This window comes from Ctenocephalides felis, unplaced genomic scaffold (assembly GCF_003426905.1).
Source record: "Ctenocephalides felis isolate EL2017-DRISC unplaced genomic scaffold, ASM342690v1 CF-g0.4_SCAFFOLD_01604, whole genome shotgun sequence".
NCBI lineage: Eukaryota > Metazoa > Arthropoda > Insecta > Siphonaptera > Pulicidae > Ctenocephalides > Ctenocephalides felis.
In genome coordinates this window covers 6,801,750-6,829,464 of record NW_020537758.1, presented here as the reverse complement: position 1 = coordinate 6,829,464, position 27,715 = coordinate 6,801,750, and the positions used below count along the sequence as shown (strand labels likewise).

At 28.0% G+C, this 27,715-nt stretch overlaps 1 protein-coding gene across 1 annotated transcript; it reads right to left on the bottom strand.

The window, feature by feature from the left end:
* Positions 1 to 421: 421 nt before the first annotated feature.
* Positions 422 to 26,062, bottom strand: LOC113373271 (adenylate cyclase type 3). Its single transcript, XM_026613577.1, has 20 exons — positions 25,995 to 26,062; positions 24,200 to 24,296; positions 22,280 to 22,429; positions 17,332 to 17,447; positions 17,161 to 17,272; positions 16,974 to 17,101; positions 16,753 to 16,911; positions 16,435 to 16,573; positions 14,401 to 14,502; positions 14,241 to 14,338; positions 13,883 to 14,165; positions 13,560 to 13,676; positions 11,795 to 12,111; positions 11,634 to 11,709; positions 9,649 to 9,874; positions 7,911 to 7,993; positions 7,741 to 7,833; positions 5,603 to 5,854; positions 2,010 to 2,180; positions 422 to 442 (listed from the first exon to the last, which is right to left on the bottom strand). Exons 2-20 carry the CDS (start codon positions 24,278 to 24,280, stop codon positions 422 to 424), a joined length of 2,724 nt encoding a protein of 907 aa, XP_026469362.1. The 5' UTR covers positions 24,281 to 24,296; positions 25,995 to 26,062.
* Between the last annotated feature and the right edge of the window lie 1,653 nt (positions 26,063 to 27,715).

Below are 27,715 nucleotides of genomic sequence, written 5' to 3'. Positions count from 1 at the left end.
AAAATATCTTAAAAACTACAGTAGCTATTGAAACACAAATTATAGATGATTAAATTCTGAACAAATTCTGCTCAATAACTTATGGTATGTCTAAAACATTTAGGGCTGGAAAATTTATCAAAACCGAAATTATTTTCGAATAATTAAAACTTTTTAATAAATATAAACTATAAAATTTTTTACACTTTTTCTCGATTTTTTATATTTTTTTATTATATTTTTAATAGTAAATTCAAACTGTATTTTAACTAAATAAATTACAAAAGTCAACAAAAACTATAAATTTATATATTTAAAAAATTTTTCTTTACTACGTGTTTTCTTAACAATTTCTTTACTTATTTTAATTATTATCAATGTCGTGCGGTACAAAATTTTGTTATTTTAAAAATAACTAAAAAACTGTAACAGATATTAACAATTACTTCAGATATTTAATTAACTGTAACAGATATTAATATATTACTTCAATATTTTTAAATATATTTTGAATATTATATTTAAAATATAATTGAATTTATAAAAATGTTATAACAATGATAAAAATAACAATACTGTATTTATTTTTATATACAACTGTTTTAATATTTTATTTCTGTGTTTAAGAAAATATGATGAGAACTTTAGGTACAATTTTATGCCATTTTGGCCAAATCTAAAAAAATTAAATAGCAACCAAAACATTATATTAGCACATATTATACCAAGTTAAATTTTGAACAAATACGATTCCATGCCAACAGTTATATACACCCCGATATAAAAATTTGGAATAAAACGACTTTGAATTCGATCTTTCATATTCCTCAGGATTTAATAGAAACTTTGGGACATTTGAAAATACACTTTTCGTTTATATTTTATATTTACATCACTACAACAGCCCAAAAACCAAAGTAATTTCCAACAATAAAAACATTATGAATACGACTCGTTTTGATATCTTCAACGTTTTTGATAAAATTACTTACGTAATAATTTTATATATAATTTTAATATCAAATAGAAACTAGATTTCAAATGTGAAAAATAATTCCAAACTATTATTTACAATTTTACATATTGAAATCGATTTTACTAAAACCAAAAATAATTTTTAGTAGAAATTATAGACTGTTAAATTCTAAACAAATTTTGCTAATATACTTATTACTATAGTAATAATATAAATAAGAATATATATATTTATATATATATATATATATATATATGTATATATATATATATATATTCTTATTTATATTATTACTATAGTTCATATTTCCAAAATTAATATATATATATATATATATATATATATATACTAACCCCGATATAAAAATTTGGAATAAAACGACTTTGAATTCGATCTTTCATTTTCTTCAAAATTCAATAGAAAACTCGGGACATTTTTTTGGTTTTTGCCAGATAACTCACAAATATCACATGAAAGCACTCTTTTTCACTTAGATAGGGAAAAACTAGATACAATTTACTACGATTCCATGCCAACAATTATATACACCCCGATATAAAAATTTGGAATAAAACGACTTTGTAGTCGATTCCTAGCAATAAATAGAAAATTCTGGACATTTTTTGGTTTTTGTCTAATTTGTCATTTTGTGTAATTTTCTTCAAAAAGTTACTTTTAAAATATTTTGTAATATATTTTTAATATCAACTACAAACTATATTTTAAATTTAAAAAATACTTTCAAACCACTATTTACAATTTTACATATTTTAATCGATTTTACTAAAACTACGCGCACACTTTTCACATACCCAATACTTGTCAGCATTCTCTGCTAAATATAATTATTTTTATAGATTGCAGAATGAAAATAAAATAAAAAAAAAAAAACTTTTCACATACCCCAACAAATTAAAATGTTCATTGATTTGTATTCGTATTTATTTATTTAATTATTTATTCATAAGCAAGCCGTAGTCAATAATAATAATAGATATTATTTCAGGCTCTTGTACATTATTATTACTTGCCAATAGGCAAAATTATTACTCACCTGCAATGTTTCCATAGTTGTCAGGCCTATAAGTGGCGATGCTGGCGGTTTTGTGGTTTTGCCCTGCAAATAATAGGTCATAAGTTGCCCTTTGCCCTTGACAGCCACCAAACCTCTTTGTTCGAAGGTGTAGCCAAAGTGTTGGAGGATGTCGCAGGTTTCTTCTGTCACCTAGATAAAAAAATAGATAGAAAAATAATAAAGTCTACAAAGTTGTCTACGAGGTCATTTTGAATTTTATTGGCTCATCGTGTGCATATATATCCAACTTGGGTTATAGGAAATTTTGAAAAGTAAATTTGAAATATAAATATATAATTTTTATAAATTTCTGAAAATTTTGACAGAAAATGACTAAAGAAAACAAAACACTGAAATGTCAGATGTCAAAATTTATGGAAAATTCTAGAAAAAAAGATTTTTGAAAAAAAATGACAGTTCAAAAAATATAATTAAAAAACATATACATATATAGATATGTCCAACATTTACATCCGAATTTGATGAAATACTATATTCAAAATCACAATTTATAGTTTTAAATGTAATTAAAAATCAATATTTATAAATTTAAATAAATGTTGACATGAAAAACGTCAAATGTCATTTGTCAATATTTATGAATATAATTATATAAATAGATTTACAATTTATATTTATTTGATTAGCTTACCAAATTATTTCGGATACCAAAACTTCATCAAAACCTTATAGATCAGAGATCACAATAAAAAAGCGACATATTGAATATAAAATTAATCATAAACAAAAATTTGACATTTCACAAAGGAAAATTTTTTAACTTTAAATGCAAATGCAAAAAATCTGATATTTATATAAAAAATTGTATATTTAGATAATGATAATACGTTGATTTAGACTAATCCATGATGCGAGTGAATTAATTTTGAAAGTATGAAAAGTCAATAATTTGAAAATTATAACAAGTTTTTAACTATTTGTCAGAAAGAATATATTTTATTACAAATTCATATCCATATCAAGCTTCAAAGTAAAAAATAATACTTATAAAATGACATATTATTTATAGACAATATTTAATGCATATTTTAATTATATTTTTGACATTTTTTAATTTAAAATAAATAAAAAGAATTGAAAACAATGTCATAAACGGATATTTATGGAAAAATATCAAATAAATATATTTGTGTTTAACTTGATTTCAAATAAAAAAAAAACTAATTGCGATGCCAAAATAGAAAGTATACTTCTAAAATTATAGTATAAATAATATAATTTATCAAAAATATTTTGCCGCTTTACAAAAGTTCTTATAATATACATGATATATTAATAATAATGTTAATGTTTATATTGGATACATGAAATTGACATTCAAAATTTTTATTTTAAAAATCTGATATTTATATAAAAAATTATATATTTAGATAATGGTGCTGTTGAAGTTTGATACTAAACACTCTATGCCTACTCTGTTTATGTATATATGTTTCTCTTTTTGTTTTATGTAAAAACAAGTGGTTGTTAATAATATTTCTAATGCATGTGATAAGTTAAAGAATATATAATAAGTTAGTCTGTTTTTATCCTTCTGCATAAACGGTTGTATTATTATACACATTAACTTTTAACATAAATTCTACAGGTACTGCGTTGATTCAGACTAAAATCTAATTTATACAATGATTAAAAAAAGTATTTCACTATTTGACATAAATAAAAGTAAAATAAACAAAACACTATGATGCGTTGGAATTAATTATCGAAATGTAAAGAAATTTGTGTAATAAAAAATATAACATTATTAATATATCATGTAAGGTAAGGGGCCCAGTTTCTGACCTTTTTAGAGTGACGGTGGAGGTTAAACTATAATAATTAATATAAAACTTAACTTAATGAAGAAAATTATAATTTTATCTATTAGTTTAGGATTTTTAAAATAAAGTAATGTGCATAAAAAAATTATTTGAACTAAATTTATATTTTAAATTGACGTTTTAAAAATTGACATTAAGAGCTCCAGTTTCTGACCCTCAGAATTCTTCGTGTGGCAGTTTCTGACCCTGACCGTAGCCCAATTTCTGACCCTCAAATTTAATCATGATTAGGTTATGAAGTGCTTACTAATTTTAAACAAACTGAAATTATTATTAAAATAAATAAATTAAATATTTATTCTAAAATATACAGTTTGTTAAATTTAACGTATAAATAGTTCAAGTCTTGTTATAATATATTACACAAACAAAAAATTAAAATTAATTATTTAAATTACTTGGACTTTTTTTTATTTTAAGAGCTTTTTGTTTCTTTTTTCTTCAAGTTTTTCTTTTTTAATTATTTTTTCTGCCTCCTTAATGGCTTTATTTTTGGACCTTTCAGCTTTTTTCAATTCTTTTTCTTCTTCTAATTTTCATTTAATTAATTGTAATTGTATAATTGTATAATAATAAAAATATTAGTAAACTAAAACAGTCATAATTTAAGCGTTGATAAAACTGACATTTTTTTATTAATAATTTTATCACTTAAAAGATGTATTTACAAGATTTAAATACAATCTTTCATTTATACCAATGAATATTAAATGTAAATTTATCACTTTACTACGAAAAATAGTAAAAAAAATGTAAGATAACAATAAATATTATTATTTTTACATTTAATGAACAAGTGACTAAAAACATGTGACAGATAACTTAGCTTTTAGAAGGTTAGAATTGCAGGGTTAACAACTGTGACATACACTTAAAATTGAGCCTAGTTATTGACCCTCAAATTTCAGTAATAAAACTAAATTTAATATGTTTTATAAATATTTTAAAATAAATTTTAATTAATTATTGACTTATTTGTATATTTTTAGTTAGATTTTCGTACCTACATCATAATTAGTGTACGAACTCAATTGTCGTAGCTCCTTACATAAACTGTTTAGACTAAAGCTAAAAAATGGCTTCCACAGTCACTTTTGGTTTAAAAAATTTTTTTTTATTTAGTTAATATTTTTTATATTTTTTTAATTGACATTAATGAGGCATAGAATAAATTACTGTCAATTAAGAAAAAAGTTATTTTCACATTAAATGTATAGTTTTTTAATTAATTCCAAAAAAAGTTGAAAAGGTCAGAAACTGGGCCAGGGTCAATAACTGGGTCTTTTACCTTATATTATAAGAACTTCTGCAAAGCGGCAAAATATTTTTGATGGCAAAACAACGTTTGCGGGGTCAGCTAGTATATATATAGATATAGATATATATATATATATATATATATATATATATATATATACGTATATATGATGATAGTTTTGTCGACGTTGATACATATTTGTAATATTTTTGCAGCCCAACCGTCGAATTAAAAAAAAAAAGATTAAATAACAAAATTATTTATTCCATTCAACGTTTCGACACTTGATGTGTGTCATCATTCAGTAATCTAACAAAACATATAACATAAATACACAGTTGATGATAAATATAAATATATAAAAGAAGGGAATTATAAATACATACATACATATATATATATATATATATATATATATATTTATATATTTATATTTATATTTTACCCAAAGTCATATATCTTTTTATTACCTGTATAGCTCCAGCTTTCCCAGTGCTCTCCATTCTGGAGGCGACATTAACAGTGTTTCCCCAAATGTCGTAATGTGGTTTTCTGGCCCCAATTACACCAGCAGTTATTGGGCCATGGTTTACTCCCATTTTTAGAACAAAATGATTGAAGGATTGCTCATTTATACATTGTAGAGCTCGTTTTAGCTCCAGAGCAAAATCTACCAGAAGAGCCAGATGGGACCATCTGGTTGTTATTGGTGCATTTGGACTCTGAAAGATAATAGATAATAGATAGTTTAGATTGTGACCAAAATTGGGGATAAAATTATTGATTGAAAATTGGTGCTATGATCTAGAAATAAATAGATTTCTAATTAAAAGTGACCAGGACATCATTTTTTAACTTCCCGTAGGGTAGTTATAGTAATGGTCCAAAAATCAAAAATACATTTTTCTGCATTTCTCGAAGGTTTCTGAACATTTTGGCATAACTCAGAAAAAATGGATTCAAAAAACATTCGACTCCTATTGATAGGGAGATGTGCTGTTTAGTTTTTGGCAAAGGCAGGTCCAGCCGTTACGGAGAATTTATCAATTCAAAAAATTTACTTTTACACTTTTAGTACGAAAATTTAGTGAAAAAGAGTTTCATATAAAAAATCCTTGAAATTAATTGAAAAAAAAACGCCATTTGTAATATCATATTTGTTACAAACCTTAAATTTAATAAAACAAAAGCAATTTTTAATATTATATTTGTTAGAAAATATTTGCTATACATTTTAATATTAATAAATATTTTAAATACTTTTTCGAATTTTTCAGAGCAAAAATTTAGTACAGAGTAGTTTTATATAAAATCCCTAAAAATTATTAAATACGCACAATTTTTAGTGTTATATTTTTTATAAATATAGAGTAATAAAATTAATTAGAAATAAATTAAAAATATATATAATGACTTCTGCGAACTGTTTTAGTACGAGAATTTATTGAACACTATTTATTAATTAGAAAATACCTTGAAGTTAATAAAAAAAAAATAAAAATTGAGAATTTAAACCAGAAATCTATAATTTATAAAAAAAAATTCCAAGATTAACTTACTATTTTTTATCTATTTTTGACATCAGAATTTAAGTAGTAGAAATATATTAAATATATATTAAAGGTATCAGTAAACCAGAAGCGATTTTTCCAAAAAATTCCTAATAAATTATGAGTATGTTTAATTAAACACCTTGACACAAGCACAATATAGATTTAGTTATACTTTTTTTTTTAAAAAAAAGACATTCTTCTGAAGAGTGTTTCTAGTTACTACTGTAGCACTTTGCCAATTTTGTGAAAACTATAGAAAAATGTGAAAATGCCGCCAAGCTAAGCACAGTATAAGTGAAAATGTCGCACAGAATTATTTGCAAATGCGTTTAGACTGTGACTATGCGGGAGCTAATTTAATTTTGTGTAAATATTATCTTAGGCAACATTTATTTTTTGAAATTGAATTAAAAATGAAATGAGGGTTGTTAATGTAATAATTGATTTATGATTTACATTTGATTTGCTCAGATATAACAAACAAGATAGCAAAAATAATGAAAGTTACAGTATTTGTAATAATATATTTGAAAACGTTTAAAATTTCGCGAATATTTCATTACGGTACGGGAAGTTCCAGCAATTTGCCTTAAGGCACGTGCCTATCAAAATGTTGGTTACTGGATAGGTCAACTAAGTTGCTGTTAATCTTATAAAATTTGTCGAACCAAATGTTAAATTCTGAGGATCTGATCTATTATATAATTGCCTAAAGTTTACTTTTGGCTTCAAAATTATTCTAAAGTATGATGTGTTACCAAATTATTTGGCAAAACTTTGGATAAAACATTAATATCTCAGCTGGAATATTGGCATCGACTTTACTAAGGATAATTGGTGTATTACATACATTCCCTAAATATTTTTATGATCTTATGGTCGATCTGAAGTCGTTTTATTCCAAATTTTTATATCGGATTTTATATAACTGTTGGCATGGAACCGTAGTAAATTTTATCTAGTTTCTCCCTATCTAACTTAAAGGGTGCTTTCATATAACATTTGTGAATTATTTGACAAAACCAAAAAAATGTCCCAAATTTTGTTACCTGGACAATATCTGTAGGTTTCAATCCACTTGCTGCCATATAAGTTGATCCGATTGTCTTGATTTTTATGATGTCTTTGAATTGAGGCAGTTCCAAAAGCTAAAAATAATATGAAAACATATAAATAAATATGTATTTGTTGCATAAGTGTTATGGTAAGATTTTTTCTGACTTACTGCATCAAAATCCGAAATGACTTCGTTGAGGAATCTAAGACATTCCAATCCTTGATTGTTGACAGTTTCTTCTGAGTAAAAATCTACAAAATGGAAAAAATTTATCAACATCAGATTTTGGTAATTAACAACTTGTAATAACATTTTCTAATTATTAAAATATTAATTATAATGTTCGTCAAAGTTTTATATTTCTTGTTTGGTGATCAAGGTTGATTCTGGTCGAATACTAACTAAGAAATTTTGCAAACAAGAGATTTTTACCAGTTAATTCTTGCACTTGATTTGACATCAAAAGTTGCCAATGGATATTTGCAAGAAAACAATACTGGGACAAGTTTTTAAATTGATTTTTAATCAACGTTGACGCTAGTGAATCGCTAACTAAAAATCTAATCGTTAATCTAAGTTGTCTAATTTTTTTACAGTTATCTAATTTTTAACACAATCGTATAATTTTGTATCAAGTCGTCTATTTTACCATATAGTTGTTTAATATTTTACAAGGTCTTCCAAAGTTTTAGTTTAAATTCCAAACTTGTCTATTTTTTCTGCAAGTAGCCAGATTTTTCAGAAACTTGTTCATGTTTTGACAAAATCATATAATTTTTTGTCATGTCATCTAAAATTTTACCAAATTGTCTTATTTACACAAAGTCATGCAATTTGTCAGTGGGTTGCAATGTTTTTTGAGAAGTTCTATGGTTTCTCAGGAGAAAGTTTGATTTTTTTAGAGAATATCTTATTTTTCAGGACTTCGTCTAATAAACCAGATGGTTGACTAGGAAGCCAGAGAATTTTTATATATACTCATAAAAAAATTAGATGACGTTCTGAAATACACGAAAAACCTAAAGAACAAATGAAACGTTTTCCTGGTAAATTTTACATTTTTATGAGATTATCTGGATTTCTAGAAGGTCGCCTGGTTTTGCAAAATGTTCTTTAGTTTTTAGATGGCCATCTGGTTCTTCAGATGATTTTTTGGTTTACAAGGAGGTCGTCTAGTTTTTCAAGAAATTGTCTCGTTTTTCAGAAGGTCGTTTGTATTTTTATGGAATTATCTGGTTTTTCAGGCGGTCGTCTGGTTTTGTAGAAAAAGCTCTGATTTTGTAGATAGCCATCTGATATATCAGAAGATATTTTGATTTACCAGAAAAATGTCAGGTTTTTAAGGAGATTAGTCTAGTTTTTGAGCACGTCGTCTGGATTTTCAGGGAGTCGTCTATATTTTTATGACGTAATCTGACTTTTAGGAGGTCTAGTTTGTCAAATAACTCACAAATATCAGGGCAAAGCACCCCTTTTAAGTTAGCTAGGGAGAAACTAGATAAAATTTACTACGATTCCATGCCAACAGTTATATACACCCCGATATAAAAATTTGGAATAAAATGACATTGAATTCGATGTTTCATATTCTCTGGAAATATATAGAAAATTCCGGTCATTTTTTTGGTTTTTGACAAATAACTCGCAAATGTCTAGGTTTTTAGGAGGCCGTCATATTGTTCAGTAAATTTTATAGATTTTGTACCGGATTATAAAATTTTGCACATAATTGTCAGAATTGATTCAAGTTTGTTAAATCATATCCAAAATAGTCAGAATTTTTACAGAATTATCAAGTTTCTTCAGTGAAATTTGGCACAAACTTAACAGATTTTAGACATAAATTTACAGAAATTAAATAAATTTAAGAGTCCATTATTATCTCTATCAATCTTTTTCCTCTTACCTGAAAAATTCGGCATACTAGCAAAAAGCACCCCAACTTCAGCATAACTTTGGGAGTACAACTCGTCATGTTGTCTTTTTCTCTGTCCCATAAAATGGGCTGCAACATGTGGCGGTAACACGTTGTAGACCAAGGCTTCATTTCTTTGTCTCATATCTGAAGCCTTTTCCCTTTGCTCGGTCACTGAAGTCTTCCAAAGGAAAGAGACTCTTGATACTCTTTCCATCTGGGAAGAAAATTTATTGAAATAAATAGTTATCTTATATATAAAAATATTCTCGATCAAATGATTCGATAAATCTCGAAAACGGCTAAACCGATTTGGCCAGTCTTAGTCTTGAAAAATTCGTGCCAATCCAGAGATGGTCGGAAAGGTGAGATATTATTTCAAAATCGCGTAGAAACTTTACATTTTTAATTTGAAAATGTTTGTAGAAGCGTAATTTGAATAAAACAATGGACGGTGGCTAATACGTCAAATGTCAAATGTTTTTGACAGATGATATTCAACTACGTTTAATAGGATGTTTGTCGTGAATATTATTCAATAATGATTAACTTGTAGTAAGTAGTTTTGTTTGAAGTTATATTTATATACAAAAACGTTAGTAAACGTAATTTGACGGCTTAAAATACATTTTAAAAATATAAAGCGTTGTAATACAGTTATGAAATCATAGTATGTTATTTCTAAATATGTGTACTGAATTATAAAAATATAAAATAAAATATGTTTCTAACAGAAGAAACTAAAAAATCGCAAAACACCCTTGCATACTCTATTTTTATTAGTAGCGAATCGAGGGTTGGATATGATATGAGAAGTACTTTGAGAATATGAGAAGAAGAACATATGTAATTTTATATTTTTATAGTTGAGTACATATATTAAGTAAAAACATACTAAAATTTTATAGCTCTACTTAAATATTGTATATTTTTAAAACATTTTTCAAAAGTACTTCTCATATCATATGCAACCGTCGTTTCGCTACTAATAAAAATAGAGTATGCAAGAGTGCAATTTGTTTACAAAATTGCACATTTATACCTTTATTTGTTAGAAACATATGTGATTTTATATTGTTATAATTGAGTACATATATTAAGTAAAAACATACTAAAATTTTATAGCTCTACTTAAATATTGTATATTTTTAAAACATTTTTCAAAAGTACTTCTCATATCATATGCAACCGTCGTTTCGCTACTAATAAAAATAGAGTATGCAAGAGTGCAATTTGTTTACAAAATTGCACATTTATACCTTTATTTGTTAGAAACATATGTGATTTTATATTGTTATAATTGAGTACATATATTAAGTAAAAACATACTAAAATTTTATAGCTCTACTTAAATATTGTATATTTTTAAAACATTTTTCAAAAGTACTTCTCATATCATATCCATCCGTCGTTTCGCTACTAATAAAAATAGAGTATGCGAGTGTGTATTGCAATTTTTTGTTTTTTTTGTTAGAAACATATTTGATTTTATATTTTTATAATTGAGTACACATATATAGAAATAACATACTGAAATTTTATAACTGTATTACAATGCTTTATATTTTTAAAATATATTTTAAGCCGTCAATTTGTTTACGTCGAAACGTTTATAACGTTTTTGTATATAAATAAAACTACAAACAAAACTGAAATTCATCTGTCAAAAACGTTTGACATTTGACGTATTAGCCACCCGTTCATTGTTTTATTTAAATTACGCTTCTAAAAAAATTTCAAATTAAAAATGTAAAGTTTCTACGCGATTTTGAAATAATATCTCACATTTCCGACAACCTACTGCTTAGCACGAATTTTTCAAGACTAAGACTGGCCAAATCGGTTTAGTCGTTTTCGAGTTTTACTGAATCATTTAATCGAGAGCTTCATTTTTATATATAAGATTATCTAAAATTTTGGTGGCGTAATACTATAAAGTGACTATTGGCAAGTTGTTGTTTCTTTAACATACTTACATGACGAGCAAGATACGACAAGGCAATTGTGACTGCGATCAGCATATAGGACAAAGTTAATTTTCCAGGTGTAAACCTGCAAAAAAATTAAATAAATTTAAAAATAAATAAATTCAATTCTTTGATAATCTACTTAAATAAAAAAATTATCCATTACTCACGTCGTCCAATCCCGATTGCTGTTCAAATCCTCACAATCCAACCTATTATATAACACCAGCAAATTCAGAGCACAATGTATCCCAGTCACCAAAGTCATAAGAATCGCCTTTGTCAAATGGGAAAGTTGTGGCAAAATTGCTGCAGTAATCAAACACAAAGCTGCTGAACAGCTGAAATAGCTGGGATGATTACAAGACCCTGTCAGGGTTGTCAAGGGACTTGCAGTTGGCAGGAAATCTGTATTTATTGATTGTAGTTGACGAGATGTACAATTTAAGGAGAATTGTCTTTTGGGGTTGTCTGGATCGCAAGTCGACTGGAATGAAAAAATAAGAGTAATAGACATATATGTGTGTACATTTTCGAATTTCTTTGCTCCCAAGGGCTCAAATGCTTCCAAACTAATAAAAAATGAGTCTCTGAAAGTTTTAGCTCTTAATATTAACATTTAGATAGTACGCAATTCAATTAAAAGTTTCATATATTCATTATTAACATATGTCAATAAGTAAATTGTTGCGCCATCTGTGCAAATTCAAAAATTATAACACTTGACCTCTAAATACAAGTCTGCTATCACAGATGGCGCAAGAATTTTCTTAATGACATATGTTAACTAGTGGGGCGCATGGCATCTAGTCTTAAGGCAAATTGCTGGAACTTCCCGTACCAAAAATTATTATTTTTTTAAAAAGATTAACATTTTTGAAAAAAATTACTTCGAACAAATTAGATTTTTGAGAAACTATAAATTTGACAATGAATTACTTTTTTTGGGAAAATTTTTTTTCTGAAAAAAAAATGTTTTCTTTATTTTGACATATTTTGAAAATTCTAAACTTTTTTTCAAAGCAATCGTACTGCTTTAACTGCATAGAGGCGAAACGTCAAAGCGCGTAAGCGCCGCGTCGCCGTCTAACGGATAAACATTGGTACGGAACCCATAGAAATGTAAACAAAATTTATACTTATTATTAAATCCTGTAAAATATCTGATAATTTGATGTGCATATGTCTAATGATCATTTTTGACCGCCAAATGGCTTTTTTTTTTACTTTTGTCATTAGATCTCCGAAACCGCTAGACCTGCCTTCTTGACAATTTGAACAAATCTTTATCTTTTCAATACAAGTAAAATGTTTTTTGAATTTTTAAAATCGAACGCTCAGTTGTCTTAAAAACCGAGTTACCATTTTTGGCACTTTTTGCAACGTATCTTCGAAATTGCAAGATCTGCCTTCGCTAAAAACTAATCAGCACGTCTCCTTATCAATACGAATCGAATGCTTTTTGAATTATTCAAATCGGTTGATCGTCGAAACGAAAATTTGTATCCGCACATACATACACACACGCACACACACACATACATCCATTTTTTTTGAGGTATGCCAAAATATTCAGAAACCTTTGAAACGTAAAGATATATAAAAATTTTTCATTTTCGATTTTTTGCGATTACTATAACTTGCCCTACGGGATGTTAAAAAATATGTCACACAAAATTATTTATAAATCACTTGACCTCTAAATTGGCATCAAAATTACAAGTTTGCTATCATAGATGGCGCAAGGATTTACTTAATGATACATTTTGATACGAAACTTTTAATTGAATTGCGGACTATCTAAAAGTTAATATTAAGAGCTAAAACTTTCAGAGAATTTTCTTTGATCACTTTGGAAGCATTTGAGCCCTTGGGAGCAAAGAAATTCGAAAATGTCTACATTAAGGATCATCCTAATAAAGTTTTATTGCTCACCATGTTTATTGTGTTAGCTACAGCTAACATTACGATTCCGAGAATAGCTATAACTCTTCTGACGTACATGGAATCGTTTAGAGCACGACTGCACAAAACTAAACACCGAGGAAATATCTGAAAATAGTAAAAAAAACTAGGTGTGAGTCATTTTTCTTTGAGGCAAGTAGCATGAACATCATCCTGGGAGGTGTCAAAAATCAACAGGAATTGAGAAGCATTCGTAAAAGACTGTGGGTTGTTTCTTGGGGGTAAAAAATTGGTTAAAAAAAAATTAAAAAAATCTTGACAGTCTAATGTAACTTTCATGTGTCCTTTATTACCTTTGGGGCGGTTTCAGCAGCAGCCCCCAAAGTGACAACCCCCAAAACAACAGTGACAGCCACAGAAACAGCAGTTTCCAGCCTCATAGCACCATCCAAATTTTCCTCCTCGGCCCCCTGAAGTGGCACTGCAATCCACTGCGAAACCAACGCCGCCACTGCAGCCAAAGGCAGTGATAGCAAAGGAATTGCTGATAAGGGCTCTCTGTGCCTACCGTATTGGCGTTCGGTTGAAGCCGAACGAAAACGAAGGGTCAGACGAGATGTACGTTTTTGCAGTTCCCTGGGTAAAGGATGAATGTTAATTGTCCTATAAATTTGCAAAAAAATTATTTGAATTTAGTGTGTTTTTCTCCACCTGTGTCCATCCCTGCTAATTAGCTCGGTTCTCAACCTGTTCTTGAAGTCGTCGGAGTCTTCCCTGGCTTGACTTTCTTCAGCAACTGGACTGTTGCACTAAAAACGTAAAAAATATTGAGTTAAATTAAATTGTAATAAATTTAAATATTATTTGGTACCTTAGATTCGTCCTTGGTGTCAAATAAACCTTCTGCCAAAATTGTTTCTTCAGTTTCTGCAGGAGCTGCGCCATTTCTTACTTCTGGTACTGGTGTCGAATACTAAATGACAATAAGTAATAAATTAACTTGTTTGATATCTTATTAAATTTTGGCTAAATTTGTATGAGATTGCTTTTAAATTTTAGTTTGGACTCTATTATCAGTTACTAACTCTATTATCATTGTCATGGCAACGCTTTTATGCTTTTTTCTTGTTAGAAAATGTGAAAATATGTTTTCTGTGCGATCAGGCGTATTTTACATATAAACAAGCAAAGAAAAATCTTCTGAATATGACCCTTAAAGTTTATAGTGATATATCCTAAAAACTAATAAATTTATAAAAAAGTTGTTCATGGAAAATGTGTGCAGAATTTTATTAGCTTTAAAGTTTGTTAACAAACATTTTGTGTAAAATTTATGGTTTATGAATAAATAAGCAAAAACTGCAAAACGCGCCGAGCGCTTGCTTATTTTTTTTTACACCCAATAAATCTTGGTACAGTTATTAACTAAGTTTGAAATTCTGTAACTACTGAAATAATTAAGATATAGCAAAGTTGTGTATGAGAAATTGATGCAAAATTTTATTGCCAAAAAGTTTTGTTCACACAATTTTTTCGTAAGTGAATTAGTTTTCTGGATATTTTAAAAAAATTGAAAAAAATGCATCGATTTAGATTCCTTGTATAAAGTTTCTGAACACAAAAGTTTTAACTAAGTTTAAAATTCTATATTATCTAAACTAATTAAGTTTTAGCAAAATTGTGTATGAAAAGTTGACGCAAAATTTTATCGCTAAAAAGTTTTGCTAAAACAATTTTTATAGGTATAATCGTTTTTTGTATTTTTGAAAAAAATTTAAAAAATGCACGGATTAATAATTTTTTGTCTAATTATGCAAAATCATTAAAAGACAAAAAGCGGTCTCTAAACAATTTCAAAAAATATATTTTACATTGTGGAGTACCTTATAAATGTATGTTGGAACAAAAAATCGAATATAGATGTTCAATTATATTTAAGATAAATTTTAAATAAATAGTTAATATAATATATGTGAAGGCGATAATCATAGGAAAACTTAAAAAAAATTGTTTGAAATAGTTTGAAGTATTATAAATAAATTATATCAGAAATATAAAATATGTTTAAAAAAATTATTTACATTAATTCTTATTTTTTAACATCAACAGGTGCGAGAAAGCAAAAAATTGTATGCTAATACGTTATTTAAAAAATTATATCTCCTAAGCTAATAACACTAAAACAAAAATTTGTATAGAAAATTTATTCAGAATTTTATTATCTACTTTTGAAAATAAAGTTCTTATATATTTTTAACGGTTTTTGATATAATTGAAAAAAAAAAACTGAAGAATTGCACTTCCTAATCCGAATCCGACCTAAAGGAATCAAACACTGATATTTTTATATAAAAAATTGTATCTCGTGAACTGAAAACGCTAAAACAAATATTTGTACATGTAATTTGTTTAAAATTTTAATATCTATAAATTGTGCAAATGTGAAAATACATTTTATATATTCCCAACGATTTTTAATTTAATTAATAAAAACTGTACAAACGCACTTGCACGTAGAAATCCGACTTAGATGAACCAAATAATAAATTTATTTTCAAAAAATTGTATCTCGTAAACTAATAACGCTGAAGCAAAAGTTTGTATGAAAAATATGTTCAAAATTTTATTATCTATAACTTTTGCGAATACAGTTTTCATGAATTCCCAACGAATTTTATTTTAATTAAAAAAAACTGTAAGGGTACATAAATGCAATCTAGAATTCTATTATCATAACATTCTTCCTTGCTTGTTTACATGAAAAATACGCCTGATCTCTCGACTAATAGATTGAGATTTTTTTAGAGTTTTAGTAACAAGAAATGCTATTTTATGAGACAGAATTGCCCCAAAATCCTCATTTTTTTGTTTATATTATTATTGGTTACGTAATTATTAATCTTACCGGTTTTAGCACTTTGACGATAAAGTATGTTTTGATACCAGCCATCCTTAGGGCTTCTTCTCGTTTTTCACCATGGGCTGGTTCGACTTCAAATTCACCATCCAAAAAACTCAGAGTTTGGTGGGAAATATGGACACGCCTTAGGAAAAAAACAGATAAATAAATATCTTTGGCAAAAAAATATTCCTGGTAAAAGGTCTGTGCCAGGCAAAAATTTGGAAAACAAGTCTGTTTAAAGTGGCACAAAGGGGTGCAAATTTGCAAAACAAGTTGGTTCAAAGTGGTGCAAAGTGGTACAAAGTGATAGTAGTCCCTTACCCAGCCATTCCTGAACTTTCCATCTTATTAGCCAACTCTACATCCTTAGAATAAACATCAAATTGCCACTGACGTTGACCAAGAACTCCTGCTAAAACTGCACCTGTATGAATTCCTACACGCATATCCACAGGTGAATTTGTAGTTTGTTGGACGTACCTGGCAAAAAAAATCACATTTACCCATTCCTTAGAACACAAACATCTGTCTTTTATATTTACTTGATGGCTTTGACCATAGATAACCCCATATGTACACACAAAACAGCATGATCAGGTCTTTCTACAGGAGCTCCACTTATGCAATAGTAACAGTCGCCCAGGATTTTGATTCGTAATTGTTGATATTTCTGGTAAAAATAGGAAAATTATTGGTGGTTATGGGTGAATGTGAATAAATTGTGGTTACCTCTGCCAGTCTGTCGAATCTTGCAAACAGTTCGTTCAAAATCTTTACCAGATCTTGGGCTGAATAGGTGGAGGAGATTGCTGTAAAGCCTACGATGTCTGCATACAAAATACTAGAAAAAAAAGTAGAACCATAATTTTTTAGTCAATTTACAGCCTAGGAAATAGTTACCTGACATTTTCGTGTCTACTCATGTAGATTTTTTTAAATTGGCTGTCTGTAGAACCGAGATCTTGCCTCATTTTGACTGCAACATGCTCTGGTAGAACTGATAAGAGCAGTCGTTCCTAAAATTTTCCAAAAAAATTACCACAAAATTTAAAATAGTTGTCCAATAAATTGCATAAGTTTTTAATTGAAAATTCAAAAAATTACTCAGCACAGTCTAAGCGCCACTCCAACAAATGTGTTACGCAAGTGCGTTTAGACTGTTTAAGTAAAAGAACACTTTTCCAATTTTGTGTAAATTTAGGCAACTATTTTTTTTGAATTGAATTCGTAATAATATTATAATTTATTACGGTACGGGAAGTTCCAGCAATTTGCCTTAAGGCACGATGCCATACACCACTAGTTTGGGTGTGAATTTCTAGATTTATGAAATGGTGATGAATTGAAGTCATAGATTAATTTTTATAATTTTTTGAGTTACGGATTTTAGGCCATAGATCAGGAATTTTGACTTTCCATCCAAAATAGACCAGAAAATATAGAATTGTCTTGCAGATTTTGATTAATTTTTGATAATTAAACTACTATCCGTAGAACTCTATTTTTGCAAAATTACTCGCAGAAGTCTACAAGTAATTTTCTAATAATCACAAAATGAGTCTAGAATTTTTATAAATTAATACACTAAATTAAGAGTTTTTATCCAAAGTTGACCATAAAGAGCCACCATTATACTAGCAAATTATTGGTTAGTAAATTTTGAATAATTTTTATAATCAAATTACTTTTCCTAGGCCTATATTTTTTACAGGATAATTTACAAATGCCCAATTCACGTCTACACAACATTTCATCAACAGTTGTTAAAAAATAAACCAGAAAATTTGAACTAAAAGTTTCTAAACGTTCATTATAAAGCTTTAATACTACTTCAAGCTGACTATTTGTAAGTATTTTTTATAACTAAAATACTTTTTGTAGGCTTCTAATATTTTACACAAATTTACTAGAATGCTTATTGGAAGTCTTCTGAAAGTTTTTTAAAAATAACTTGGTAAATAAACTAAGATATAAGGAATTTATCAAAAATTGACTAAAGGGACTAGTAATATCAACAAAGCCAAGCGTTAATATATTATTATAAATTAGTCCTTTTTTACAAGCCTCTAATATTTTACAGGATCACTTTTGAATATTCAATGTATAAATATACAAAATTAGAAAAAAATTACTTTATTAATAAACTAAAAAATTGACATTTTATCTAAAAGTTTCCACAACTGATTACTAGGACCAATTCGCCCTATGCTATTTCATATAAAATATTTTTTTATAACTAACTAATTTTTCATAGGCCTCTAATATTTAACAGATTCACTCTTTTTCTTTTTTAAAAAATATTTTCGTAATTTTGGACTAAAAATTCAAAATATTACCCAGGCTAAGCACAGTCTAAGCGCCACTCTGGTACAAATGTGTTACCCGAGTGCGTTTAGACTGTTTAAGTACAGGAACACTTTTTCAATTTTGTGAAAACTATTGAAAAATGTGAAAATGCCGCCAATCCAAGCACAGTATAAGTGAAAATGTCGCACAGAATTATTTGCAAATGCGTTTAGACTGTGACTATACGGGAGCACTTTATCAATTTTGTGTAAATTAGGCAACTATTTTTGAAGTAAAACTTCTTTAGGCGCGATATGGGTGTAAAAATTTCTTTAGGCTACACGGGTGTAAATCCGTACAAATGCAACGAAAATGCCAACGTGTAGTTGAACACTACGACGCCGTAAGCGCTGATGTCGCGAGTATCCACTCCCGTCATGTCATGCGTAAGTCGAGCGCTAAACCCTATATGAACTTGCATTAATTGAATCATGTTTTTTATGTTATGTCCTCATGGAATAAGACTTTTCTTAGAGAATAAATGTGTCATGGAATATAATAAATTTATACTGAATCTCGTTGAAGACAAAATAATATCTACTGCCACGGATATTTATGTAGGTTGCCATGCGACAGATCAACAATCATACATTCGTCAGCAGTTTCACAAAAATCGGTTATTGATACCGCGGGTTTGCCGTATGAAATAATTTTAGTTCTGAATAAATTTTACATTATAACAACTAATATTGATGTAAGTGATGGCTTAGCTAATGGTTGTGTAGGAAAATTAGTGTACATAGAACGTGGCGATAATGATGAACTTCTACGTTTATGGTTTGAATTTCCTGGTAAGATAGGTAACAAAATAAGAAGAAAGCTGCACATCATATTCAAACTCCTAATATTAGTAGGACAGCTGTGCCGATTCTCAGGAGATCTTCATCTATTCCAATGAATAGAAATAAAATCATATTTGTCAAAAGAAATCATTTTCCTTTAGTGTCTGCTTGTGCACTCACAATACACAAATCACAAGGTGGTACTTTTGATAAAATTGTATATGAATACAATAAAACATATAATCAGCAGCTTCTATATGTTGCATTATCACGAGTTACCAGCATTAATGGATTGTTCATCATTTCAAAAAATTTTATCATGGAAGAAAACGGCCAGCAGGATTAATGAACTTAAAAACTGAATTCCAAAGACTTTCAACTTGTAGATTAATAACACAAGAAGAAAAATTGAGTGAGATAATAAGTTTGAACGACATTTCATTGTTTTCCTTTAACTGCCAAAGTTTACGAGCTCATTTGCCTGATCTGCAAGATAAAGTGCTACAACGTTGTACGTTTTTGTTATTTTCGGAAACTTGGATTAATAATGAAAAACGAATTAATATTCAGAACTATTACTGCGTTACTCAATACAAACGATCAAACTCAAGAGCAGGTGGTGTAGCTGTCTAATGTCTATCATTCATGTTCAGATACTGTTCATAATGCCACTCCTATGCAGTTTCTTGCGCCAACGATATTACTGGATATTCCTAATGAAATTACACAAGTAGGTGATATTGCAGTTGTCCGCTGTGTGAACACACAGAATCAAACATTGATTATAGTCGTCCTTTAAATTTCTCCCAATAAAAACATATCAAATATTATTGAATTTCTTCATCAGCAGTTACTTCATTTTTCTAATGAGGGTGCAAAACTTTTAAACACTAATCACAACGAGATACCATTAATTCTTGATGGAGATTTCCATGTCAATTTTCGTTCAGAAGAATCTCAACCATTAATTGATTTTTTAAATAATAAATTCAATTTAACAATGAATAATTCTCCATTTGATTCAACCACAAGATATGGCTCGACTATTGATGCAGTTTTCTCCAGAAATGTACATAGTTTACAAAGCAAAATTTATGTCTCTCATTTTAGTTATCACAAACCTATTATATCATATATGAAATATGATAGCAATTAATCTATCGTTGTTGTTTTAAACTGTGTTATTGATGTTATGTGATTATTAATAAATGATTTTTAAAATTCAAATATGATGTTTTTTTATTGAAGTAAAACTTCTTTAGGCGCGACATGGGTGTAAAAACTTCATTAGGCGCGACACGGGTGTAAATCCGTACAAATGCAACGAAAACGCCAACGTGAAGTTGAACACTACGACGCTAGTAGGCGCAGCAATCGCAATTATTCGATCTAGTCTGCGAGCGAAACAAAAAATACATCAAATGTCAAATCATATGTCAAAAACAAAACAAAAACGTGTCGACTTTCACTTGAGTTTTGTATTTAGCTAGTAGTCTCTAAACATTTTTTGAAGTGAAACTTCTTTAGGCGCGACATGGGTTAGGTTGGATTAGGTTAGGTTGTCGAAAGATATTATTTTCGGGTAAAATTCCCACTTTGTGTAAGTTTAACGGGTTTGTATTTCCACCTATACCAAATTATCTACCTTAACTAGATACTGTATCTGAAAGGTTAATTTCACCTAGGTTGTGTTTCATGCAAATTAGACGATTGCGACATGCAAATTGACAATTTGGAATGTTTGGCCAAATTATAAATGTGCCTGTTGACATTAATAATATGGTTAATTTATTACCTTGTAATATTGATGATGATCATTGCATTAACGTTCACATAAAAAAGCAAATGATTCATAGATCAAGCTATGTGCAGGGCTTGATAAATAAAACAAATATAAAAGTATGGCTTCAATTTGTTAGGCAAGACGGATATTACAGCTGTTCAAGGAATGAAATTATATCGTCAGCGAAAAAGTAAAAAAATACAGACAGTAAATGAATGTATGTTAATTTTAATTACATGAAGTTCTTCAAACACAATTGTTACAGGATGAGTTAATTTGCAAAAACAATATTTGTTTAGGCGTTGTTTAACATAATCCACTGTGTGAATGAATATTATAGAATTTATTAATTAGCAATTACTTAATTTCTCTAATGTAGATTCAAGTCGTAAATGCTAATTACAATGACAAACCGATCATGTCATATTTGAAGTATGACTTTAATTACACTATTGTGTTTGAATATTATACATATTTATAATGCTATTATAAATATATAATTTATAATTTATCATTTATATAAATGTGTATAATGATTGACGACACTAATAAATGTGTGCATCACGAGTGTTACCATATTACAAATAAACATTATTCAAAATTGTTATACGATGTATTTATTTTTACTTAAATGCCATTTTGTACAGTAGCAAAGAAGTTTTACTTCAATCGCGTGTGATCCTTACGCGCACTCTTTTTTTTTTTTAAATTGAATTCGAAATGAAATGACGATTGTTAAGGGATAAATTGATTTATGATTTACATTTGATTTGCTCAGATATAACAAGATAATGCAAAAATAATGAAAGTTACAGTATTTGTAATAATATATTTGAAAACGTTTAAAATTTCTCGAATATTTTATTACGGTACGGGAAGTTCCGGCAATTTGCCTTAAGGCACGATGCCATATACGACTAGTTATCTATTATCTTACCTGTTCTGCACTTTGTTCCTCAATGACTAGTTTCACCTGCAGACTTTGTCTGGTTTCCAAAAATGCTCTTCTTTGCTGAGCGTCTTCTAAAAAGTAGGACATTAGGCCGAACACGTTTGCTGCCAGCAGCAATATACAATTTGCCAAATGCTAGAGGAAAAGATAAAAAAAATTAATAACATGAACAAAACAAAATTGAAGTAAGTTGATGGATGTTTTGACACGTTTTGATTTGAGTGAAAAACTATGGATTAAACTAGAAATTTATCCAACTTTGTTGTCGGAAATGTGAGATATTATTTCAAAGAGGCGTAGAAACTTTATATTTTTAATTTGAGCATTTTTGTAGAAGAATAATTTGAATATAACAATGGACGGTGGCTAATACGTCAAATGTCAAACGTTTTTGACAAATGATGTTCAATTACGTCTAATAGGATGTTATACGTAAATTTTATTTCATTATGATTAAATTGTAGTAAGTAGTTTTGTTTGTAGTTATATTTATATACAAAAACGTTTTGACGTAAACAAATTGACGGCTTGAAATATATTTTAAAAATATAAAGCGTTGTAATACAGTTATGAAATTATAGTATATTATTTCCTAATATGTGTACTGAATTATAAAAAATATAAAATCAAATATGTTTCTAACAAAAGACACTAAAAATTGCAATGCACACTTGCATACTCTATTTTTACTAGTTGCGAAACGACGGTTGGATATGATATGAGAAGTACTTTCGAAAAATGTTTTAAAAATATACATTATTATACTAGAGCTATAAAATTTTAGTATGTTATTACCTAATATATGTACTCAATTATAAAAGTATAAAATCACATTAGTTTCTAACAAAAAAAGCTATAAATATGCAATTTTGTAAACAAATCCACTCTTGCATATCTAGTTTCCAATAGTTGCACGTCCACCGTTTGATGAGCATTTTGAAAAATATTTAAAAATATAAAACGTTATACTAGAGTTACAAAATTTTAGTATGTTATTTTTTAATATGTGTGCTAAATTATAAAAATATAAAATCACACATGTTTCTTACAAAAACAGCTATAAATTTGCAATTCAGTAGAATCATGTAATACGGCCGCAAGTGTTACTACAAACTCAACAATATCAACTTTTTTGAAATGTTAATACGAAAATTCACTTTTTGGCGTTATAGCTCTATTTTTTGCAAATCATATTATTCTGAAACACGGTGCGAAATATCTCATTTGTATAATTATATACTAATTGGTATTTATAAAACATTTTCTAGGTTATATTATTTTTTATTTATGTTATTTAAATTCAGAACCTAAATTTGGTATCGATCAAAGGGACATTTTATCGAATAACATTTTCCCCGTTATAATTTACCAGAACAATAGATAGTAATATATGAAGGTCTGGGTTCAAAAACCAGTAAAGCTAAGCATTGTTTAACAGCAATTTGAAAGTAAAGGCAAAAGATGTATAACCAGCTATAACCTTGATTCTCATGACTTTGCTATTGGGAGATAAACGGTAATCTTTGAAAATCCATAATAAAAGCATTTTCTTCCGTTGGTAGTTTTTTAGCATTAGTTAAAAATGAAATTATTGTGTAAAATACCTTCAAAATTAAAATAAGACATTGAACCTGTTTGCCACCTGGCCGTTTATGGGGTAAAAAAGTCTAGATAACAAATATTTGAAAGACAGAAAAAAGCACATTTTTACAATGAAGAAGTAGCTGGTAGTTTTACTGAACGTAGTCAGATAATTGTTCGTTTGAAATGTGTTATTTGTTGTGATATAATTGGTTTGATTTTTATAATATAATTAATATTTGCTCAAAGTCATATTGGGCCTTTGTGCCTCGCCAAACAATGTTGACTATTGTTTTACTTCAAAGGTCATCAAAATCTCTTTACCTGTTCTATGAAATTTCTGTCACTTTTGCTAAGTCCAACCAAAGCTACAATGTATGATGCACAAGTTCCTAAACTCAGCATTACACAATATCTTAGCCTAAAAAATAAAACCACACATTAGTAAAGTGAAATAATCGAAATTAATTAACACCCAATAAATATGTAAACAATTTAAAAAAGAATTTAAAAAAGAATGAAAATTATAAATTTATATTTAGAATATATGTAAAATTTTATTTGATATTTGAGTGAGTATCTATGTACCTTTTGTCATGTTTATATAACAGCAAAATTTGAGTTAATAATAAAATGTACTGAAATAAATTAAAACAGGTTTAAGTGGTAGATCTTATAAAATACGCATAGTTAAATTGAAAAATGCTTTCTAAATTTATAGATTTTTAAATTGTTTTTAAATTCTTGTTAACTTAATTTTCTAAATTAGTATCAACGTATGTGACTTAACTTTAGTGTATTTTTTTATTTAAATATGTAGAAAAATTCTGATAAGTCTTTATGTTTAATATAAAAGCACAAAACAAAAATAATTGCACAAAATCTACAAAATTTTCTTCTTTTCCATTAGTTTTAATTTTAAAGAAAATTTGTGTATATAAATAAAATATATATATATATATATATATATATATAAAATTAGGTGGTCCTTAATATGGATATTTTAGAATTTCTTTGCTCCCAGAGGCTCAAATGCTACCAAATTAATAAAAAAAATATCTGAAAGTTTTAGCTCTAAATATTGACTTTAAGTAAGTCATTAGAAAATAATTTTAATAAATATCCATACGTTTTAATTCTCAAATTCATCCTTCTTTAGTGAACAAAATTAAAAAGTTATATGTAAAATAATACAAAAATATATTTTAATCACATAATAAAAACAAAAATATTATAAATTAAGGTAAAAAGTAAAAAAATATCAAGGCTATCTTGAATCATTGTATAGTGTTTATGTTGTTTATTTTATGATTAATTTAAATTATATTATTTTTTATATAAATTTTCTCTAATTATTGAGTCAAATTGAGACTCAAAACGTTTGTTTTCACTCAAATAGTTCAAACAAAAAAAAAATTTAGCTACGTATTTTGTACGTTTCGTCACTGTATGTGTGTCATTATCGAGAAATTTCATACCAGAAACAATAGACACCAAGATAAGACATAGTTTTGTAATAAAATAAGGAAGAAAAACTTTGAAATAAACATAAAAAATTAAAAATCAATAGAAAAAATATGTAGATAGTAGGGAATGCAATACCGATGGAAAATTTCAATATTACGAGTTGAGATAATATTTGACATTTGTTTATCTTATAAAATCACTTGAAGATATAGCTGTTTATGCGTTTATGAAATTTAAAGATAAATTTGTTCCGAGAAATTTTAACTTTAGGGTATTATTATTATATCAAATAGCGCTTATGTAAAAATACCAAAAATACCGGTATTTTTGGAATAAATATCGGTATAAATATTGCTAAAAATCGGGCGGTTTACCGGTAATTCGGTATACCGGTATTCCGGTATTGCATTCCCTAGTAGTTAGTCACGTGATTCATTAAACAAACAATTATATTTTTTGTTAAATTTAATTTTTCATAATTTTATTTTAATATCTTTATTTTATCAAAATTTACCACCAAACCACCAAAATTTCATCAATCATCCTAGATTGTGAATTTCTGGATATAATTATGCAAAAATCAAAACAACTCCAGGAGGAAATAATCCTCCTGCATAATTCTAAGACTTTGTTTATTATTTCTAATTATTACCTTAAGGGTAAGGTAACATAGACCAAGTACACAAGCAAAAGGGCCCATCCCAAAGAATCTCTGGCCGTTACATCATCTGACCCCAAGTAACTTCTTACAAACAGATGTAGCAAAAGTTGAGCATTGAACAAATGCCAAGCAAAATGTGGGGCCAGTTGCCAAATCGGATGACATCTGGCAGATGTAAATCCTAAAAAACAATAAATAAAATATAATATAAGTCAGTAATGTTAAGGAAACAGAAAGTGTTCGTAGAAAAAAGAATTAAAATTGTCAGTTAGTTGTAGAAAGTGAAAGGACTGAGTTTGGTATGGTGAAGGAAGTTGAGAGGTGATGCTACAGTTTTTAGTTAAAATAACATGGAAACTTTATTTTATACATAAATTTATTTACATTAGAAAAAGCTAGATAAAATTTATCAAAATTTGGCATAAATTATTATATACACTTACATATTGATATTTTGAATAAAACTAGTCGGAACGCAGACTTAAGTATTTTGATAACTGATGTTGCAGAATTTTTTTGGTATCCAAGTTCTTGACATTTTTTTGTTTTAAAATACATATTGCAAATATTTAAGACTTGTTGCAGAATTAAAGCACAAACAGTGTTGATGCAACTTTATTTTTTTATTTTTTAACTTCCCGTAGGGTAAGTTATTGTAATGGACCGAAAACCGAAATTGAAAATTTGTACATTTCTCGACGTTTTGAAGGTTTCTGAACATTTCAGAACACCTCAGAAAAAATGGATGTGTGTGTGTATGTGTGTGTGTATGTGTGTGTGTGTGTGTGTGTGTGTGTGTGTGTGTGAGTGTGTATGTATGTATGTATGGATACAAATTTCCAGTCTCGTTTTCGGGCGCATGAATCAACCGATTTGAATGGTTCAAAAAACATTCGATTCCTATTGATAAGGAAAAGAGCTGATTAGTTTTTGGCAAAGGCAGGTCCAGCCGGTTCGGAGATACGGAGCAAAGAGTGCAAAAAATAGAAATCGACTTTTTAAGAGAACGGAGCATCCGATTTGAATTATATAAAAAAACATTCAATTAGTAATGATTGGGAGAAGTGTTTATCAGATTTTGGCAAAGGCAGGCCCAGCCATTTCGAAGATACGGAGCTAAATATGTAAAAAATGGCAGTTTTTGAGAGAACTAAGCATCCGATTTAAATGATACAAAGAACTTTTTGCTTGTCTTAACAAAATAATTGATTTTGGAGAAATTTTTTTTTGTTTCAACTTTTTTTTCAATTTTTCTTCTTCAAATTTTTTTTTGTATATCGAAAATAATTCAGATTTTAATCGTAATTCTGACTAAAGTTTTAATATACTTTGAACAATTAATTTCAACTTTGCAATTCAGTTCATATAATTTTTATAAATATTAGACAATGATACAAAATTAATAATAATCTATTTCAAAACATTCAGTATTCCTCGAACATTTTGTTACGGTACGGGAAGTTCCAGCAATTTGCCTTAAGGCACAATGCCACACACAACTAGTTTTGTTTTGAAATACATGTCGTAAATATTTAGGACTTGTTGGATAAATAAAGTACAAACAGTGCTGGTACAATTTTTGATCGTTTTGATGGATTCTTTGGGTATATATGTGCTTTTTTAAATTATTATAGTTCTAATAAATCAGTCTGTATTATTTCAAGTATTTTAATATATTTTTAGAGAACTTACCAATCCTACACCAGACCAAG